The 20,538-nt window shown below is 37.2% G+C and overlaps 1 protein-coding gene across 19 annotated transcripts in view; it reads right to left on the minus strand.

Annotated features, from left to right (window-relative positions):
- FMN2 (formin 2) overlaps positions 1 to 20,538 on the minus strand; it is a 378,131-nt gene that overhangs the window by 55,992 nt on the left and 301,601 nt on the right. For all 19 annotated transcript variants that reach the window (XM_049790085.1, XM_049790080.1, XM_049790076.1 and 16 more), the window contains one exon: positions 9,266 to 9,358. In XM_049790085.1, coding sequence (XP_049646042.1) covers positions 9,266 to 9,358 — 93 coding nt within the window. The remainder of the gene's footprint in view (positions 1 to 9,265; positions 9,359 to 20,538) is intronic.

Genomic DNA, 20,538 nt, shown 5'->3' on the forward strand with positions numbered 1-20,538 from the left:
CCATTCCTAGGGTTATACATTAGGAACAATAACAAATTAACATAATATAATAATGCTCTCTGTAATCCTGTGTTTATTGCAGCATTATTTACAATAGCCAGAATCCGGAAACGTCCCAAATGCCTGACAAAAGATGAGTGCTAAAGAAACTGCAACATCTATACAATGGAATACTATGAAGATGTTAGGAAAAATAAAATTTTCCTATACATGAATAGACATAGAGACTATTATGCTGAGTGAAAAGAATAAGAGGAAGAGATAGATACAAAATAGTCTCACTTATCTATGGGTTTTAAGAAAAATAAAAGACATTATTGTAATAATGCCCAGAGACAATAGAGATGAAGGCTGGAAGGAACAGCTCATGATGTGAAATTCACCACAAAGAGTGGTGAGTGCAGTTAGAGAAATAACTACATTAACTATCATGACAATGTTAATAAGTGAGATATGTAGAATACCTGTTTTGAATACAGGCAGGGGGTGAGGGAGGAGGGAGATGGGGAGCATTGGTGGTGGGAATGTTGTACTCATGAAGGGGTTGTTTTTTTATGACTAAAACCCAACTCCAAACATTTTTGTAACTACAGTACTTAAATAAAAAATTATTTAAAAAATTCATTCCTTACAGTTTTGAATAAGGAAGGGTTTTTCTAACGAGGGCCATCTTTCTGGTCTGCATATGAGAAATTTTTATTGTATTCTCTTATGGCAATAAATAGAAAGAGATTATCCTTTTATATCTAGCTAGTAGGCTACTTATCCAATTTATGAGTATTCTATTTTTATTATTCATTACTACTAAAGGCTATACATCATAAAACCCTCAGAAAAAAATATAGTGTTCTTTTCCTTTGTTTGGGGTTTGTTTGTTTGGTATGGGCCATATCCCGATGTGCTCTGGTATTACTCCTGGCTGTTTGTTCAAGGCTCACTTCTGGCAGGCTTAGGGGACCAGATGGGTGCCAATAGATCAAACACGGCTTATCAACATAAAAGGCAACTACCCTATCTTCTGTTCTATTACTCTAAACCCATAAAGGTTTATGGAATTAAGGGGAAACTAAGTGGGCAGTCCATATAGTTGGATATAAAAAGTATTATCTCATTTATTTTACAAATAAGTATGTATGTTATTCATTTAAGTTTCTAGCTTATTTTATTTGCAGTACCCTTCAAAAAATTAATAAGATAACTGAGATAGTTATCCTGACTCATGAGGTCTTAGAGGGTGAAAAAGTCACCATTAATTTAAATTATAAGTGAAATACTTTATAAAACCATGATGACAATACAAATATTAAAAAATACAAGAAACATCAGTAATCCCTAAAATATAAAAAGGAAAAACAATGGATTTTATCTCAGTATCTCCAAAAGGAACTAAATCTTCCTGAAATCGTGTAATATCATGAAAAATAACACAAGATCTATTTTGAGTTTTTGACATGTAGAACTGTAAGAGTAAATCTGGAATCATAGAAATAGTATAGCAGGTAAGGAATTTCCCTCAAACACAGCTGACCTGGATTCAGTCCCTGGCATCACATATGTGATGTAAGAGGAGTAAGCTCTGAGCACAGCTGAGTGTGAAACCCAAACAAACAAAAAAGCAAATAAAGGTACTAAATGTGCATTGTTTAGACTCACAGGTTATTTTTTGAGAACTATAGAAAGCATATATAAAGATATATTTCTTACCAGAAATATAATTTGTAACATCAATAGTGTTTCAAGCAGAGTGAATCAACCTTTACAAATGAGTTATACAAGTATATGTATAATGTAAGATATATGAGCATCTATAATCTATCAACTATTTTCTTCTCAGACAATGCTATAGGAAAGAAAATAAGTAAATACACTTTGGTGTATTTTTATAATGAAATAGTATGAATCTGTCAAGCCAGCATAAGACAGAAAATATAAACATAGGTTGGAGAGAACTGACCATAATGACTTAGAATATATTTTATACCAGTACTTTGTACTAAAAACCTGATCTGATCATCAAAATCCAGTTCTTTTTTAAGAATAATATGGTGGCTGCTCTGCAGCACTGGTGCACAACTGGTGCAGCAGCGGGGAGCAACCTTTTCTGAGGTGATCCATGATCAATAGGGTTGAGGTGTCAGCTATGCCCCAACAGGATCACCTCCTGAGCTGACTTTGTCTGCCTTACTCCCAACAATAGAGTATATTTATGAATATTCATTCTTTTTTGTTTGTTTTTGGGCTACACCCGGTGATGCACAGGGGTTACTACTGGCTATGCACTCAGAAATCGCTCCTGGCTCAGGGAACCATATGGGATGCTGGGGGATTGAACCACGGTCTGTCCTAGATCACACACGTGCAACGCAAACACCCTACAGCTGTGCCACTCTTCTGGCCCCAACATTTATTATTTTTTAAAAAATCCTTTCATAAATCTAACAATATCAGAACTTCTTAAGTCGAACAAAGCATGATGTGTCTAGAGGTAAGCACCAACCAGAGATTCCCAGCCTCAGCTATGCTGAGCAAGGGGTAACTACCACAGTTTGACCTCAAGATATTCATCATCTCATTCTGTCCTGTCACACTCAGCCTCAGTTCCACCCCAATATATGACATCCTTCTTACTTTAGCAACCGAACAACTCAGCAGTTTTCTAATGACAACCAGCTCAGACTTAGTCTTACTTACAAGAGGACAACTTATTGTAAAAGATAAAAAAACCTAAACCCAACAACATTCAATTATTGGCCTGTACCCACTGTGTCATAAAGACTAGGAGCTGAATGTACACAGCATAGTACACACAGGGTGCAGTTGTCCACACCGTCCCCATGGAGAATATTCATTATTGAGAAAGCAACTGAGAATTACCATCAAAGAGGTGCAAAAAGTAGAAGACACTTCAGAAATGAGAGCTACCCTTAATCTTTGATTTAGAGCTGTCATCCTAAAACAGCTATACAGGCAAAGCAAAAATTCTTCATTATTTTAATACTGAGCAAAAAAACTACAAGGAAAAAACTTATTATTTATAAGAGATAATGTGCATTTTGATGAATAAATTTAACCCATCAAATGAGAGGAAATGTGGGACAACATTGGCTATAACTATTTTTTCTTTTAGTAGTAGTTTTTCTTATTTTTATTTCTTTTTATTTTTTTGGGGGGGACACACCCTGCGGTGCTCAGGGGTTACTCCTGGCTATCTGCTCAAAACAGCTCCTGGCAGGCACCGGGGGGTGGGGGGGACGGACATATGGGACACCGGGATTCGAACCAACCACCTTTGGTCCTGGATCGGCTGCTTGCAAGGCAAACACCGCTGTGCTATCTCTCCAGACCCTGTTTTATTATTTTTAAATAATTTATTTCTGTATTTATTTTTATTAAAGCACTGTGATTTATTAAGTTATTTATGAATGAGTTTTAGACATATCAAACGTTCCACACCAATCCTACCTACAATGTCAACTTCCATCTACCAATGTTCCTAGATTCTCTTTCATACCACCCTTTAGCCTACCATTTCAACTACTCATTTTTAAGCTCAGTTGTTAAAAATATCTCATGCTTACAAGAGTTTAACACCTGGCATCCTGGCAACATATACATCTGTATATGTATGTGTATACATATATATGATACCCTGAGCACAAAGCCAAACTAAGCCTCGATTATAGTGATGTGTGACTGCAAAAGGGAGGAAAATAAATGGTGGAAATGCCCATGATTCAATGTCACTATGTAGCTAAAATATTACTGTGAAATATTTGTAATTCACTTTGGTCAAAAGAAAAATTATTTAAAAAAAAGAAAGAAAGAAAATCTGCCATTTTGGCCAGAATCACCAGAATCACCTAGGCTCCCTAAAAACTGTTTAGGAGATCCACCTCAAAAAGAAAAAGAAGGGGCCGGAGAGATAGCATGGAGGTAAGGCATTTGCCTTTCATGCAGGAGGTCATTGGTTCGAATCCCGGCATCCCATATGGTCCCCCGTGCCTGCCAGGAACAATTTCTGAGCCTGGAGCCAGGAATAATCCCTGAGCACTGCCGGGTGTGACCCAAAAACCACAAAAAAAAAAAAAAAAAAAAAAAAAGAAAAGAAAAGAAAGGATTATATGTAATAAAAAATAAAAAATATTCTTGGAAATAAGACCCCCCTGCCGCAAATATTTACCAATCTGAAGAAGGTCAGGGGGTGGGTTAGGAAGATGCCTGGGAACCCACACACCACAAGAAAAACCCAAAAGACAATGGGAAAAACTGTACTTCCAACATAGGCATAAGACCTGTAATACACCACCTCTTTACCTGCCCTCCCCCAAATGTAAGGTAGTCTTTTGCACCACTTTGGTCCCATAAAAATTTCGCTAACTCATTTTATTTCTTTTTTTTTTTTAATTTATTTATTTATCTTTTTTTTTAAATGTTTGTCCTTCATATATATTTTTGAGCACATACAGTTTCAATCCCCCCCCCCCTTTTTTTTTTTCTTTCTTCGTTTTTTGGTAGGTGACCTGTGACTGTTATCCCATCAGTCCACCCACGAATACACAGACATTATAATGTAGCACCACTTCCCCCTACAAAGGCACACTAAGTAAAGGGGAAATTTTACATTTAAAAAAAAATAAAAGAGAGCTCTTATCTACTAGAGATAGGAACTCATAGTTATTTAAAATATAGGGATATCTCCTGCCTTGAAAATATGTCATGTGGAATCAAATTAGACCTCAGGTGATTAGATACCATTCATCCAGCCTTGAACCCTGGATCTCCGACATAGAAACGGCACAGCTCTCCACAACAGCTGCAGGAAACAAACTCCATCCAGGACGGCCTTAATACGACGAGACCAACAACAAGGCCCAACTCTAACATGATATCCTGACAACGGGGAAAATGCGATCATCTTGACCTTAGAGCAGATTAGCCTACCTTACCAACTAACGACAAGACAAAACCAGAAGTCTTGGCTCCCTTTGGTAGGACAAAAACCCAAGATCGGGATTTACAGATGACTGGCTGCTTGATCCACGACCAGACTGTATACATCTTGGGACCAATAAATAAGCCCTAGTTTAGGGTTTGAACTATGACCTGCACAAGAATCATGATCCCCAGCCCCAAAGATCCGGCAGAGACAATTGTAACGGAATGGGGCTTTTGGGAGCACAAAGAAAGACGCTATCCTAGGTGCCACCCTAGGCTCAGTGCAAAGACCAAGATCATCAACCACAGAAGATGGGTTAAAACGACACTGAGGTAACAGAACCTCTAGAACCACAAAGACTGACTTCATCATAAGTCCCACCTCAGGATCTGTACAGATACTGAGACCTCTAAACACAGAGCAGAAGTCTTCCACACACCAAAGGAAAAAAAAAAAAGAAAGAAAAAAAAAAAAAAAAAAAAACCACCACCGGGAAAGTAAAGGATCCTGAGCAATGTCTAGAGTTGATCCCATGACAGTATGCTCCAAGGACGGAGAAATCCCATATCTCTTAGGCCAAGTGAATTCTTTTTCGAATGACCCCAATATTTACTGTGCCAGTGCAGGAGGGAAAAAAACAAAAATACAAAAAGCACAAAACCTTGGTTATTTTTTTGATATAAATATATATATTACCTTCATTTATTATTGTTATTATTATTTTTGATTTACCAATCTATTTTGTTCGATTTCTCTGTTTGGGTGTGATTATTGAAAGTGTAGTCCCCAATTATACTTATTTTTATTTATTTATTTATTTATTTTTTTTCTCTTCCTTTCTTCTCTTTCGTTATGTGCTATGCCATGTTTCTTAATTCAAGACCATGGTGTGATTTTTGTTTGTCTGTTTTTGTTTTATTTTTTTTCTACTTGTTTGTTTGTTTGTTTTGTCTGCTCTGTGTGGTGCTTATCGATATAGCTGGAGCCCTCACTGGATATTTGACACTTCTTTTGGTACTAGTGGAGTGTTTCACCTACTTTTTCTCCATCTCCCAGATTGATGATGAGAGCCTTTAGAAGGACTCCGCCCATTTTCGGGGTATTAGACTCTTACCCCAGTTTATTGCTTTTTTCTCCTTCAAACAAAACCACGCAACTTGAACTAGCTAGTCCTGACTCCAGATAGAGGGGGAAATAAGGGAGGCATCAGGACCAAACAGGTGCAAGACTACTAAGTAGTGGGTTAGATACAGAGGGGACCACATATTCTAGCCGCCCTGGGGTGAGGGAAAAGGAAAAGGGAGGTAGGATAGAAACGGAGGCGTAGGGATGACAATTTGGCGATGGGAATCCCCCCTGATTTTATGTAAATATGTACCTAAAATATTATTGTCAACAATATGTAAGCCACTATGATCAAAATAAAAATTTATATTAAAAAAATATTCTTGGAAATATATGTACTTTAAAATAAAAGACACAAAATATAAAAAGATTTCTCATATACTTGATTGGTAAGAATTAACCATTGTTAAAATGGCTATCTTATTCAAAGCAAAGTTATACATATTTAGTGTGACTTCTATAAAAATTTCTATTATTCTTAAAGTAAACATAATAAGCAGACTTAAACCATTTGTGAAATTACAAATGGCACTGAATAGTCAAAGCAATTCTAAGAAAAATAAAATGGAGAGATTATATTTTGGATCTTATTATGAAAGTATAATATTGAAACAGACCCAAATGTCAGTGGGATTGAATTGAAAGTGCCTTCAAAATCACTTGCAATATATGATCAGTTAGTATCAAACAAAGGAGCCAAGAGAGAAATAGAGAAACTAGAAAGAGGAAAGTATTCAATAAATACTGCTAGAAAAGCTGGATCATCACACAAAGAAATTAAATGAAATCACCATCTCACAAAATACATGAAAATTAACTTTAAATATGTTAAATATATGGATTTAAAATTATTTCTTTTGGGGGGGCACACCCATTGATGCTCGGGGGTTACTCCTGGCTATATGCTTAGAAATTGCTCCTGGCTTGGGGGACCATATGAGACATGAAGGGATCAAACTGCAGTCCATCCTAGACTAGTGCGAGCTAGGCAGATACCTTACACTCTGTGCCACCGCTCCAGCCCCTATATGGATCTAAATTGGAAGCCATAAATTCTGTAGCAGTAAACAGACTATTTTAGTCCTTGAAATTAATTTCAGTGATAATTAGACACTTAATTTTAATAGCAAAAGAAACAAAAGAGATTAAAAACTGGAACTACACAAACTAAACAGTAAATGCATTGCAAATTAAAGTAATTAAAACAAAAACATCCTCTTAATTGGGATAAAATATTTGGACAACATATTAGCAAAGGGTTGGCATTTATATTATTAAATAGTCAAAATATGTCAAAAATTAATAATCCCCTAATCAAAGAAACAAACTTCTTTAAACATATATCTTTAAAAACAGGCACAAGAAAAATTACCCATAATTTAAAAATGTTTAAGACAAATAAAATTAAAGTCCCTATAAGATATTCTGATGCCTATGATAGTGAACTATGTATTTTAAAAAAGTAGAAGCTATGAGTGTTTGCATGGGTGTAGCAAAAAAGACCCTTTCAGTGTTACTATATAAACAGGTATATTAACAGGAGCTATCTTTATAGAATACAGTATGGAATACTCTTAAAATAATAAAATCTAAGAGATGATTTATTCAGGACTCCTTGGTATTTAGATAAAATGTGTAAGAAAACTAATTAAAAAATAAATTCATTTTGATATCAGTTTTACAAGAGCCATCATGAAAACAACTAAAATTGCCAGCACTAGATGACTTAATTTCAAATATATATATATAATATATATATAAATATATAAATATATTTATGTACACTGGCAAAATTCTTATAAAATTATTTTAAATGCAATATTGCCATGTGTGACAACTTACAACATCTATAATAATTATGAAAGTGAAGCAGAAGAAATAAATCAAAATCCTGTTTTTTATTTAGGTATAATATAAATCAGAGAGCAAATAAAAAGAGATAAAAAATAAAAATGAAACAAACCCCTGGCTTATGAAAACTGAACTGAGGTTACCATAGTACAGGGGTCTCAAACTCGCAGACTGCGGGCCGTTTGCGGCCCTCCATACAACATTTTGTGGCCCTGCCCTAGAGGAATATTTTTTGGTTTTGTTTTGTTTTAGTTGTTTGGGTCACACCCCCCAATGTTCAAGGCTTAGTACTGACTTTGCACTCAAGGATCACCCCGATTTTGCCTCCTGCGGCCCCCAGGTAAATTGAGTTTGAGACCCCTGCCATAGTGGGTTATAATTATAGAAGCAAAAACTGAAAGTAATTAAACAGAAGGAGTCTGCTACTTTAATAGTAGTAGTTGCATTCTATGACATATTTGGATGTATACATCAATCTACTTATTAAATACATGAGTCATTCTAAACCAAAGCTGTCAAACATTTCTAAAAATTTAATTAAAATGTCAGGTTTTTTTTTTTTTTGTGGTTTTTGGGTCACACCCTGCAGTGCTCAGGGATTATTCCTGGCTCCATGCTCAGAAATTGCTCCTGGCAGGCATGGGGGACCATATGGGACACCGGGATTTGAACTGATGACCTCCTGCATGAAAGGCAAATGCCTTACCTCCATGGTATCTCTCCGGCCCCAAATGTCAGTTTTTTAAATTTATTTTTTGACACACCAGTGGAGCTCATGGGTTACTCCTGGATCTATGATAGAAATCGCTTCTGGTGGACTTGGGACCATGTGGGATGCAGTGGATCGAATCTGGGTCAGCTGCCTACAAGGCAAATGCTCTACCTGCTGTGCTACCTACCGTTCTCCTCCCCCAAAACACCAGTTTTTAAATATGGACTCATGAGCAATCATATTTATATCTAAACTTTCATCCAAATTTTTGACACATATGACACTATATAAAAATTTAAAGCATTTACTGTTATCATTATCTATTTTCAACTAATCTTAACTGTATATATGTGTGTGTAATTATATTACATTGATCTAAAAGAGTTTTATAGTCTTTGATATGTTTTAAAATACCAAATAAATATATTAAACTAAAATAATAAAACAATTCAATGTTAAAATATTTATTGACTATTGAATTATAAAAAATAATAATAAGAATTATTGAAAGCCCAACATAGTGAGAAACTTTTATTCTTCTATACAAACAGAATCCACAAATAGAATTTGTTATTCTGTGATGTCACACAATTTCTTTAGCAATGCATGCATTTATTTTTAGCCTTCTAAAACACATTTACCTTGAATTATGAAATGTTCCATTTTTTCTTTGAAAGGCTGAATATACTCTTGTGAAGACAGTTGGTAAACTTTCCCTGCTTCAACCTCACAAGCTGTAATTAAAGAGACATGGCTTGGAACATCATATAACTGATGAAGCATTACAACAATTTAAAAAAATAAGTATTTCTACTGTTAGAAAATCTCATTAATCATGCTAATTGATGTGTGGTCTACAACTATTTAGAAACATCCATATATTGGCATGAGAAGTCTATGAACAGAGTATCAATCACTTCTAAAGACTATCATACAAATTGTTTTTTACAACTCATAGACTTGTTTGGTCATATCCACACTGTGCATTTGGATAAGCTACTTGACTTTCAGTTATCTGTCTCATCTATATGATTGACATTCACTAATTTTCACCTAGCTAAGAATGCTATCGTAAGGAATAAATCTGTTAACAGGTACAAGGCTATTAGATTACTAGGTCATAGTAAAGCATAATTTAAGTATACAAAACACAGAAACATGAGGAAGTAAATGTTATTAAAATTAAAATTAGCAACCAATTACTTTATAATAAAATGTTTATAACTATTATTTTATTGTGCCAGGTATTTTCTTTGTTTCTATTGCATATTATGTTATGGTGGGATTAGGAGCAATCCTATGACATATGACTTTGCTATGCTTGTAGCAAACATAGGCTCAATTCTGAATATCATATATGATCCTCCAAGTATTGCCAGGAGTAATTCCTGAGAGTAGAGCCAGGAATAACTTCCAAACACCACCAGGAGTGGCCCCAAATCATATAAAAATGGGGGGGGGCACTGGTGGTGGTATCAGTACCAAAACTCTGTATGTCTCAAACTCAACTATGAATTCGTTTGTAAATTGTGGTACTTAAATTAAATAAAAATAGATTAAATTCAGATAAATAAAAATTACTGGTTAAAAGAAAAATCCAGAAATATTCCTGAAGATTTTGAAATGGTCTATAATCTGTTTAATTAACTAATAAAATTCTGTAAGGATCTTAGTGCATTAAGTTAATTTGTACATGTTCAGATTAGATAAAGTATAGAATCAGAAGGAAAAATTCTAATCTTTAAATTTTAAAGTTTTGAAAATCTGGTTAGGTAAAATACTATTTTTTAATTTATTTTATGATGATCATCTAAACTATCACACTCTGTTATTCATATTTTAATTTTTATCACTAGGTTGAAAAATGTTACACTAGAGACCATAATAGTTCAGTAATGGCAAAAATCTCTGAAAACAAGGATTTTATTATGAGAGTTTTATTATATTTATAGCAGCAATCACAAAGTTGAGCCATTCAGATATTACCACATATAAGTTGATTAATTAAGATATAGAAACTGCAGACACACAATACTAAGAAGTGGAGACAGAGTGGCATCAGGGTCCTCTTTGTGATTCAGAATAGCTACTTTTGCACCCAGGTCAGTGCACCCCCAGGGAAAGAGAAGCACCAGGTCAATGGGAGGGCCCTTCCAACTACCCTGGTGAGGCTTGGCCCAAACACACAATTCCAAGAAACAGAGACAGACAAAGCAGCAGCGAGGTACCTATTATGTCTCAAAAAAAAAAAAAAAAGCCATTTTCACACTCAGGTCAGTGCATCCTACCAGAAAGAAAAGCACCAACAACCCCATGCTAAACTGTCCCAAGAAACCGAGGCAGACAGACAGCTGCAGTGAGGTTTTCTTTATGACTCAGAAACACCATTTATGCACCCAGATCAGTGCACTCTGAGGAAAAGAGAAGCATCAGGCCAAGAGGTCACAGCCACTGTGGCAGAGCTTAACCAAGCCACACAGAACCAAGAAACTGAGACCCACAGATGGAGCAAAATACAGGTCCTCTTTATGACACAGAAGCACCATGTTTTCACCCAGTAAATGTGTCACAATGGAAAGAAAAGCACCAGAACGAGGCAGGGATTCTTTAAGCTGGCAGTAATTACTCTAGCAGTAATCAGCTGAGCCACACAGTCACAAGGAACTGAGCAGACAAAGTGTCCATGAGTCCTCTTAAATGGGTCCCCATATAAGCAATCTGAGAAGAATGTTGACTGCTCCAATTTACTTGCAGCCATGCATTTCTTCTAGTCACTGAGTCACACAGCAACTCATAATAAAGTCACCAAACTGCAAAAGGTCACAATGGGGAAGCAATAGAGAACCCTACCACAAACAGTGAGTAAAGATTTTAATTCTGAAAAGACACCCAGTATCATCCAGTACTATAGCTTCTCTGATAAGAATGTTACAGAGAAAATGTTGAGGGTGTTCAAGGTACACAAAGAAATCATGGAATGAACAGCAAATAAGACTCAGGAGGATATGAGAGCAGAAATAAGAAAATTTCAATCAGAAATGACAAACATGAAAAACTAGGTAGGTGAAATGAAAGACTCACTAGGAGGTCTCACCATCAGAGTTACAGTTCCTGAGAAGAGAATAGTGAGTTCAAAAATTATCTGCATAATACCTTTAGACAACAGCATAAAATAGAAAAATGTCTTAAAAGAAATAAAGAGCTAACAACAGAACTTTGTGATGAAGTCAAGAGGAACACCTCAGAGAGTAAAGAAGACAACACCTATGAAGAATCAACTGTCAGAGATATTATTGCTAAAAAATAACAGGACTGAAGAGCATATGTACTCACATGTTGAATATTCTCTGGGTACTAGCTACAAGACATATAAAAGTCATATTCCAACACACATTCAAATCAGAATGATGAAAATCCAAGATAAATATAGAATACTGAAAGCACTAAGAACAAAAAAGAAATCACATACAAATATTCTTAAGTTTTACAGGTTTACCAAATGCCACACTCCAAGCAAGAAGGCAATGGTGGGATATGGTAAAATAATAAAATAAAAACCTCATCAAGAATAATTTACCAGGACTGTGAAAAATTGTGAGTGCTGCCTGTGTGTGTCTGTCTGCTATCCTGTTGCATGAACCTCTTGGGAGGGCTGAAAAGAGACTCCAGAAAACTCGCTCTCCCAGAGGCCAATTCTGGGCGGAATGCCAAGGAACTGCTCCATAACGTAAAAACCGGCTATGGTTTGCAGAAGCCAGGTCCCCTATTTGTGACGTCAGGCTGGGAAAATCCATGAAACTACGCCTGCCCAGTGGGGACCAAATGTGAAAAATTGTGAGTGCTGCCTTTGTGTGTCTGTCTACAATCCTGTTGCGTGAACCTCTTGGGAGTGGGCCAAAAAGAGGCTCCAGCAGAGCACTACGTGGCCATGCACTCTTTCTAAGAAAAGAACACCACCACAACAAGAAGAAAAACTCAAACTAAGAACTGTGCTGGATCACTGAAGCCCAGCATTTCTCTCCAGACTGTCTTCTCTACTGCGTGCTCGGGACTAAGATTTGATCCTGTGTGAGGCTTCATCCACGGAGGACTCCCCTCTCTTGGTGGCAAGTCGACCCATCCAGAAAGGGTGGAGCCAGAGGAGTGTGCTGCCTGCATCATTTAGCCAATGAATACCACCACAACACGTAGAAAAAGCCACAATACAAGTGTGACATGGGGAAACAATACAGGCCAGCATCAGACATAGAGAATGAAGATGACGATTCTGATGACCAGATAATGACCAACCAACTAATCTTACCATAGCAAGACTCTGGAAACAACCAAGATGCCCTTCAACAGATGAATGGCTAAAGAAACTGTGGTACATATACACAATGGAATATTATGCAGCTGTCAAGAGAGATGAAGTCATGAAATTTTCCTATACATGGATGTACATGGAATCTATTATACTGAGTGAAATAAGTCAGAGAGAGAGCGAAAGATGCAGAATGGTCTCACTCATCTATGGGTTTTAAGAAAAATGAAAGACATTCTTGCAATAATAATTTTCAGACAGAAAAGAGAAAAGAGCTGGAAGTTCCAGCTCACCTCAGGAAGCTCACCACAAATAGTGATGAGTTTAGTTAGAGAAATAACTACATTTTGAACTGTCCTAATAATGAGAATGTATGAGGGAAATGGAGAGCCTGTTTAGAGTACAGGCGGGGGTCAGGTGGGGAGGATGGAGACATGGGACATTGGTGATGGGAATGTTGCACTGGTGATGGGGGGTGTTCTTTACATGACTGAAACCCAAACACAATCATGTATGTAATCAAGGTGATTAAATAAAATATATATATTAAAAAAGTTGACTTCTTAAAATCATTATTCATTAAAAACTGACATATGTGTGGCCAAAGCAATGGCACAGTGGTAGGGCATAAAAAAAAAAGAAAACCCTAAAGACTCTACCAAAAAGCTTCTAGAAACAATAGACTCATATAGCAAGGTGGCAGGCTACAAAATTAACACACAAAAATCAATGGCCTTTCTATACACCAATAGTAATAAGGAAGAAATGGACATTAAGAAAACAACCCCATTCACAATAGTGCCACACAAACTCAAATATCTTGGAATCAACTTGACTAAAAATGTGAAGGACCTATACAAAGAAAACTATAAAATTCTGCTCCAAGAAATAAGAGAGGACACGCGGAAATGGAAACACATACCCTGCTTATGGATTGGCAGGATTAACATAATTAAAATGGCAATATTCCCCAAAACATTGTACAGATTTAATGCTATCCCTCTAAAGATACCCATGACATTCTTCAAAGAAGTGGATCAGGCACTTTTGAAATTTGTTTGGAACAATAAATACCCTCGAATAGCTAAAGCAAACATTGGGAAAAAGAATGTGGGAGGAATTACTTTCCCCAACTTTAAACTGTACTACAAAGCAATAGTTATCAAAACAGCATGGAATTGGATTAAGGACAGGTTCTCAGATCAGTGGAATAGGCTTGAATACTCAGAAAATGTTCCCCGGACATACAGTCACCTAATTTTTGATAAAAGAGCAGGAAATCCTAAATGGAGCAGGGAAAGCCTCTTCAACAAGTGGTGTTCGCACAACTGGATAGACACTTGCAAAAAATTGAACTTAGACCCCCAGCTAACATCATGTACGAAGGTAAAATCCAAATGAATTAAAGACCTCGATATCAGACCCAAAACCATAAGATATATAGAACAACACATAGGCAAAACATTCCAGGACATTGAGACTACAGGCATATTCAAGGAGAAACCGCACTCTCCAGCAAGTGAAAACAGAGATTAACAGATGGGAATATATTAAACTGAGAAGCTTCTACAACTCAAAGGAAATAGTGCCCAGGATACAAGAGCCACCCACTGAGTGGGAGAAACTATTCACCCAATAACCATCAGATAAGGGGCTAATCTCCAAAATATACAAGGCACTGACAGAACTTTACAAGGAAAAATCATCTAATCCCATCAAAAAATGGAGAGAAGAAATGAACAGACACTTTGACAAAGAAGAAATACAAATGGCCAAAAGACACATGAAAAAATGCTACATATCACTAATCATCAGGGAGATGCAAATCAAAACAATGATGAGATACCACCTCACACCCCAGAGAATAACACACATCACAAAGAATGAGAATAAACAGTGTTGGCAGGGATGTGGAGAGAAAGGAACTCTTATCCACTGCTGGTGGGAATGCCGTCTAGTTCAACCTTTATGGAAAGCGATATGGAGATTCCTTCAAAAACTGGAAATTGAGCTCCCATACGATCCAGCTATACCACTCCTAGGAATATACCCTAGGAACACAAAAATACAATACAAAAACCCCTTCCTTACACCTAATTCATTGCAGCACTATTTACCATAGCAAGACTCTGGAAACAACCAAGATGCCCTTCAACAGACGAATGGCTAAAGAAACTGTGGTACATATACACAATGAAATATTATGCTGCTGTCAGGAGAGATGAAGTCATGCAATTTTCCTATACATGTATGTACATGGAATCTATTATGGTGAGTGAAATAAGTCAGAGAGAGAGACAGAGAGAGAGAGAAACGCAGAATGGTCTCACTCATCTATGGGTTTTAAGAAAAATGAAAGGCATTCTTGCAATAATAATTTTCAGACAGAAAAGAGAAAAGAGCTGGAAGTTCCAGCTCACCTCAGGAAGCTCACCACAATGAGTGATGAGTTTAGTTAGAGAAATGTTTGCCAGACATACAATTACATTATTTTTGATAAAGGAGCAAGAAATCCTAAATGGAGCAAAGAAAGCCTCTTCAACAAGTGGTGTTGGCAGAACTGGCTAGCCTCTTCCAAAAGATTGAACTTAGACCTCCTGCTAACATCATGCACGAAGGTAAAATCCAAATGGATTAAAGACCTCGATATCAGACCCCAAACCATAAGATATAATGAACAACACATAGGCAAAACACTCCAGGACATTGAGACTACAGGCATCTTCAAGGAGGAAACTGCACTCTCCAAGCAAGTGAATGTAGAGATTAACAGATGGGAATATATTAAACTGAGAAGCTTCTGCACCTCAAAGGAAATAGTGCCCAGGATACAAGAGCCCCCCACTGAGTGGGAGAAACTATTCACCCAATACCCATCAGATAAGAGGCTAACCTCCAAAATATACAAGACACTGACAGAACTTTACAAGAGAAAAACATCTAATCCTATCAAAAAATGGGGAGAAGAAATGGACAGACACTTTGACAAAGAAGAAATACAAATGGCCAAAAGACACATGAAATAATGCTCCACATCACTAATCACCAGGGAGATGCAAATTAAAAGAACTATGAGGTACCACCTCACACCCCAGAGAATGGCACACATCACAAAGAATGAGAATAAACAGTGTTGGCAGGGATGTGGAGAGAAAGGAACTCTTATCCACTGCTGGTGGGAATGCCGTCTATTTCAACCTTTATGGAAAGCAATATGAAGATTACTCCAAAAACTGGAAATCGAGCTCTCATACGATCCAGCTATAACACTTCTAGGAATATACCCTAGGAACACAAAAATACAATACAAAAACCCCTTCCTTACACCTATATTAATTGCAGCACTATTTACCATAGCAAGACTCTGGAAACAACCAAGATGCCCTTCAACAGACAAATGGCTAAATAAATGTGGTACATATACACAATGAAATATTATGCAGCTGTCAGGAGTGATGAAGTCATGCAATGACTTCATCATGCAATTTCCCTATACATGGATGTACACGGAATCTATTATGCTGAGTGAAATAAGTCAGAGAGAGAGAGAGAGAAAAATGCAGAATGGTCTCACTCATCTATGGGTTTTAAGAAAAATGAAAGACATTCTTGCAATAATAATTTTCAGACAGAAAAGAGAAAAGAGCTGGAAGTTACAGCTCACCTCAGGAAGCTCACTACAAAGAGTGATGATTTTAGTTAGAGAAATGTCTACATTTTGAACTGTCCTAATAATGAGAATGTATGAGAGAAATGGAAAGCCTGTCTAGAGTACAGGCGGGGTTCGGGTGGGGAGGAGAGAGATTTGGGACATTGTTGATGGGAACATTGCACTTGTGATGGGTGGTGTTCTTTACATGACTGAAACCCAACCACAATCATGTATGTAATCGAGGTGTTTAAATAAAATATATATAAAAACAAATTTGAAGACACAAATGGACTAAAAAAAATGTGACTGAATGAGGGAAGAAGATAACCTGTCTAGAGCACTGGCCAGTGTGGGATGGGAGGAGGGACACTTGTGACATTGGTGATGAGAATGTTGCATGGTGAAGAATTTTTTTAAACAAACAAAACAAAAAAAAAAACAACAAAAAATCAAGTCAAAAAAGATTAAATATCTTGATATCTGACTAAAATCTAAAAGGCACACGGAAGAAAATATTGGCAGAATTTTCCATGACACTGACGTTTGAAACATATTTAAGGTTAAAATGAAATTGGCAACAAACAAATAAATTTTCATTACATTAAAAGTTTCTTTACCTCAAAACCAAAATCTAGCCTCATAAAAATACTCTTTCTGAGGGAAGGAGCATACCTGGTGGTATTGTTTACTCTTTGCTTTGCTCTACAGTTTTTCTACTGGGGCATTTGCAGATAGTTACTTCAATTCTCATCTTGTTGAGTGTTTATAACATTAATGGATGTTGTAACTCATCAAGTGTTTTCTATTCATTTACATATATAATTATATGCATTTTTATTGATATTGTGTATTATATTGGTTAAATTGCATATGTTAATCCATCCTTAAATCTCTGAAATGAATCCTCTTTGGTCATGGCATATATTTTTTTATTTTTTGGTTTTTGGGTCACACCCATCAGTGCTCAGGGGTTACTCCTGGCTCTCTGCTCAGAAATCGCCCCTGGCAGGCATGGGGGACCATACATATAGGATGCCAGGATTTGAACCACTATCCTTTGGTATGCAAGGTAAACATCCTAGCTCCACGCCATCTCTCCAGCCCCATGGCATATAACTTTTTAAATAAGTAGTTGGATTCTATTTTCTAGTATTTTGATGGGGATTTTGCATATGTGTTTATCAATTATATTGGCCCACATTTCTCTTTTGTGGTGTAGCATTAAATAATTAACGATGGAGGTGGATGGAGATGGATGGATGGATTTTTCCCTGCCATCCCAGGCCAAATGGCTCCGCAATCCCCATTCAGCTGGAGGGTCCCTGGTTTAGGTGAACGGTGGAATCACTCATCCAGAGACAGGCATCAGGAAGCATCAACTTTATTCATGCCCTATCCACCACATGTGTGGCCTATGTCATAACCTTTTAAGCATTTGCTATTCTTAGCTTGCCCTGCATCTTAACTCCTGTCAGCCATCTTCCCTTTGACCTCCATGCTGGTCAAAGACCAAAAAAGGGCGCTAATCCCCTGGGTCAAAGGCTTTATCTACCTTTTCCAAGACCCCTCCCAGAAATATTTATATTTCTCTGAAATATAAAAGAACCTTTTGTAATCCTGACTCCACCTTTAGCCAAAGGTGGGTTAATAGTTTCATCCAACAATGTAATAAAGTGAAAATTAACATACCAGCCCTTTTCAAAAACATAACATTTCTGCAAAATACACTATACACCTGAAACTTAAAATTTTCTTAATGCTTTTCTACCAAGTACTATTCTGGAACTTTCACGTTCCTATGCTTTTAAACTATATTGGGGGAACTTTCTGTTCCTATTAACCTTCCCTACACACAAGTACTACAACATAAATACATAATAAACATTTTAAAAACAGGCTAAGTACATTAAAATACACACAGTAAAACATTTTGCAATTGAAAATATTAGCTATGGAAAACAAAACACATTTAAATTATAAAGAAAATGACTTAGGGCGGGACTCCAGAACACAAAAACCAGCAAGCTTTTGCAGAAGCTGGGTCCCCTGTTTGGGACATCAGGCGGGGAAAATCCACGAAAGTACGCCTGCCCAGTAAGGCCCAACTGTGAAAAACAGTGAGTGCTACCTGTAAATGTCTGTCTACTGTCCTCTTGCGTGAAACACTTGGGAGTGGGGCGAAAAGAGGCTCCAGAAAACTCGCTCTCCCTGAGACAATTTTCAGGGCGGGACTCCAGAACACAAAAACCGGCAAGCTTTTGCAGAAGCAGGGTCCCCTGTTTGGGACATCAGGCAGGGAAAATCCACGAAACTACGCCTGCCCAGTGGGGCCCAACTGTGAAAACCTGTGAGTGCTACCTGTAAATGTCTGTCTACGGTCCTCTTGCGTGAAACTCTTGGGAGTGGGGCGAAAAGAGGCTCCAGCAGAGCACGGCTGCTTCGCTTCGCTATGCGGCCATGCGCTCTTTCTAAGAAAAGAACACCATCGCAACAAGAAGAAAAAATCACACTAAGAACTGTGCTATATCACAGAAGCAAGCATTTCTCTCCGGACTGTCTTTTCTGTTGCATGCTTGGGCCTAAGATTTGATCCAGTGTGAGGCCTCATCCACGGAGGACTTAGAGGCAAATCAGCCCATCCAGAAAGGGTAGAGCCAGAGGAGTGTGCTGCCTGCATCATATAGCCAATAAATACCACCACAATATGTAGAAAAAACCACAACACAAGTGTGACAATGGGGAAACAACGCAGGCCAGCATCAGACATAGAGAATGAAGATGACAATTTTGATGACCAGATAATGACCAACCAACTAATCAAACTCTCAGATAAGGAGTTTAGACTAGCAATATGGAAGATGCTCAAAGAACTCAAAGAAACCATGGGTAGAGTTGAACAGAACACTAATAAGAACCAAGAAAATATGAAGACAGAAATCACAAAACTCCAAACTGAAATAACATGTCAACTAACAGGCCTGAAAAAGTCAGTAAATGAAGGGAATGACAAAATGAATAAGCTCTAGGACAGGGTATCAGAAGCTGAGAATAGACTTGGTGCTGTGGAAGATGAGATACATAACAATTCCATACAGCAGAAGAGATTGGACAAAAAACTTAAAGCAAATGAGCAGACAATGGAAAAATTAGTCAAAGAATGGGAACAGATGAAAATAGAAGCCTATGATAAGATCAACAGAAACAACTTAAGAATCATTGGAGTCCCAGAGACCCAGGAAGAAAATTTCCACGAAGAATCAAATGTCAAGAACATCATTAGATAGAAACTTCCAGAGCTAAACAATATATGTGAACAAATCCTGCATGCTCGAAGAGTACCAACCAAAAGAGACCCCAGAAAAACCACCCCAAGACACATCCTAGTCACAATGACAAATCCCACAGATAGAGACAGAATTCTGAAAACAGCAAGATCAAAAAGGGAAATTGCGTACAAGCAAGCACCCTTGAGATTTACAGCAGACCTGCCACCAGAAACACTCTAGGCCAGAAAGCAGTGGTGGAATATTGTGACAAGACTGAATGAAATGAATGCTTCACCCAGAATACTATACCCAGCAAAACTCACTTTCTGGTTTGACGGAAGAAAACATGGTTTCACAGACAAAAAACAGCTCTGAAACTTTACAGACACAAAACCAGTCTTAAGAGAAAAACTGAAAGACCTAATTTAAGACAAGACTAACCAAAAGACACACCAAATTTCGATATAAAGATGGCAATAAATCCCAGGACAATTCTTTCTCTCAACGTCAATGGACTAAATGCACCAATCAAGAGACACAGAGTGGCAAAATGGATCAAAAAACTCAATCCAACCTTCTGCTGCCTACAAGAAATGCACCTGAATAGTCAGAACAAACATAGACTCAAAATAAAAGGCTGGAGAAAAATTATCCAAGCAAACAACACCCATAAAAAAGCTGGAGTGGCCATAC

This window comes from Suncus etruscus, chromosome 16 (genome assembly GCF_024139225.1).
Source record: "Suncus etruscus isolate mSunEtr1 chromosome 16, mSunEtr1.pri.cur, whole genome shotgun sequence".
Classification (NCBI taxonomy): domain Eukaryota; kingdom Metazoa; phylum Chordata; class Mammalia; order Eulipotyphla; family Soricidae; genus Suncus; species Suncus etruscus.